This window comes from Bison bison, unplaced genomic scaffold (assembly GCF_000754665.1).
Source record: "Bison bison bison isolate TAMUID 2011002044 unplaced genomic scaffold, Bison_UMD1.0 scf7180017845771, whole genome shotgun sequence".
NCBI lineage: Eukaryota > Metazoa > Chordata > Mammalia > Artiodactyla > Bovidae > Bison > Bison bison.
This window is the reverse complement of record NW_011476344.1, coordinates 42,058-43,291: the sequence shown is the minus strand read 5'-3', so window position 1 is coordinate 43,291 and position 1,234 is coordinate 42,058. Positions and strand designations below refer to the sequence as shown.

Here is a 1,234-nt window from a genome sequence, read left to right as displayed (position 1 = left end):
GAATATTCAGGACTGATTTCCTTTAGGATTGACTGGTTTGATCTCTTTGCAGTCCAAGGGACTCTCAAGCATCTTCTCCAACACCACAGTTCAAAAGCATCAGTTCCTCTGCTCTCAGCTTTCTTTATGGTCCAACTCTCACACCCATAGATAATAAATAATAGAGCTGCTTTATTCTCTTCCACCATTGTGGAGAGGTTTTCTAGATTGGCAGGAAATTTATATTTAATTATATTTCCCAGCAAACTAAACTCAGTTTTTCAATCTACGGCTCTATCATTTGCAAAATTGGGGATATGCAGTACATCTTTGAGATGTCTTATAGTCCTATAGTCAGTTAGTCTTCTTTTTAACCAAGAAATTAAAAACAGCTTCTGTCCCCCCAAATATTTTAAATCAAAACCCTTACTTTTATGTTCCTAATAATTTCTTCATAGCATGTTTCATATCTTTGTTTCTCAGACTATATATTACAGGATTAATGAGTGGAGTAACTACAGAATAAAACAAAGTCACTATCTTCTGGATTCCAGCATCATGTTCAGATGTTGGGCTCACATACATGACCATTACTGATCCATAAAAAAGAGAAACCACAGTCAGATGGGACCCACAGGTGGAGAAAGCTTTTCTTCGTCCAGCTGCTGAAGGGAACTTCACCACAGCTTGTAGGACCAGAGCATAGGACACCATGATGAAGAGAAAGGGGATAAATAAGAGGAGAGAACTTAAGGTGGAGCTAGTTAACTCTATTACAGGGACTCTAGTACAGGTGAGGGCCAACAAGGGACCTGGGTCACACAGGAAGTGGTCAATGATCCTGGACCCACAGAATGACATTTGGGAGATGATGATGATGGGAATCAAGAACCAGAGGAAACCAAGTACCCAGCAGCTGATCACAAGATTGGCACAGAGACGTCCAGTCATGAGAGTGGGGTAGTGTAGAGGCCAGCAGATGGCAAGGTATCGATCAAATGCCATAACAGCCAAGAAAAAGCATTCTGTAGAACCCAAGGAGAAGAAAAAGTAGAACTGGAGAAAGCACCCAGAGAAGGAGATGAGCTTGTCATCAGAGAGGAAGTTGGCCAACATGCTGGGGACAGTGGAGGTGACATACCAGATCTCCAGGAAGGAGAAGTTGGCGAGCAGGATGTACATGGGGGTGTGGAGTCTCTGATCCCAGCGCACAGCACAGATGATAGAACCGTTGCCCATGAGGGTCAGGAGGTAG

At 42.9% G+C, this 1,234-nt stretch overlaps 1 protein-coding gene across 1 annotated transcript; it reads right to left on the bottom strand.

Annotated features, from left to right (window-relative positions):
* Positions 1 to 142: 142 nt before the first annotated feature.
* LOC104986539 (olfactory receptor 11G2-like) lies at positions 143 to 1,233 on the bottom strand (the record flags this gene model as incomplete). Its single annotated transcript, XM_010837141.1, has 2 exons — positions 143 to 199; positions 423 to 1,233. Coding segments are annotated over 2 exons (868 nt in total), but the record flags the coding sequence as incomplete, so codon positions are not given.
* Between the last annotated feature and the right edge of the window lies 1 nt (position 1,234).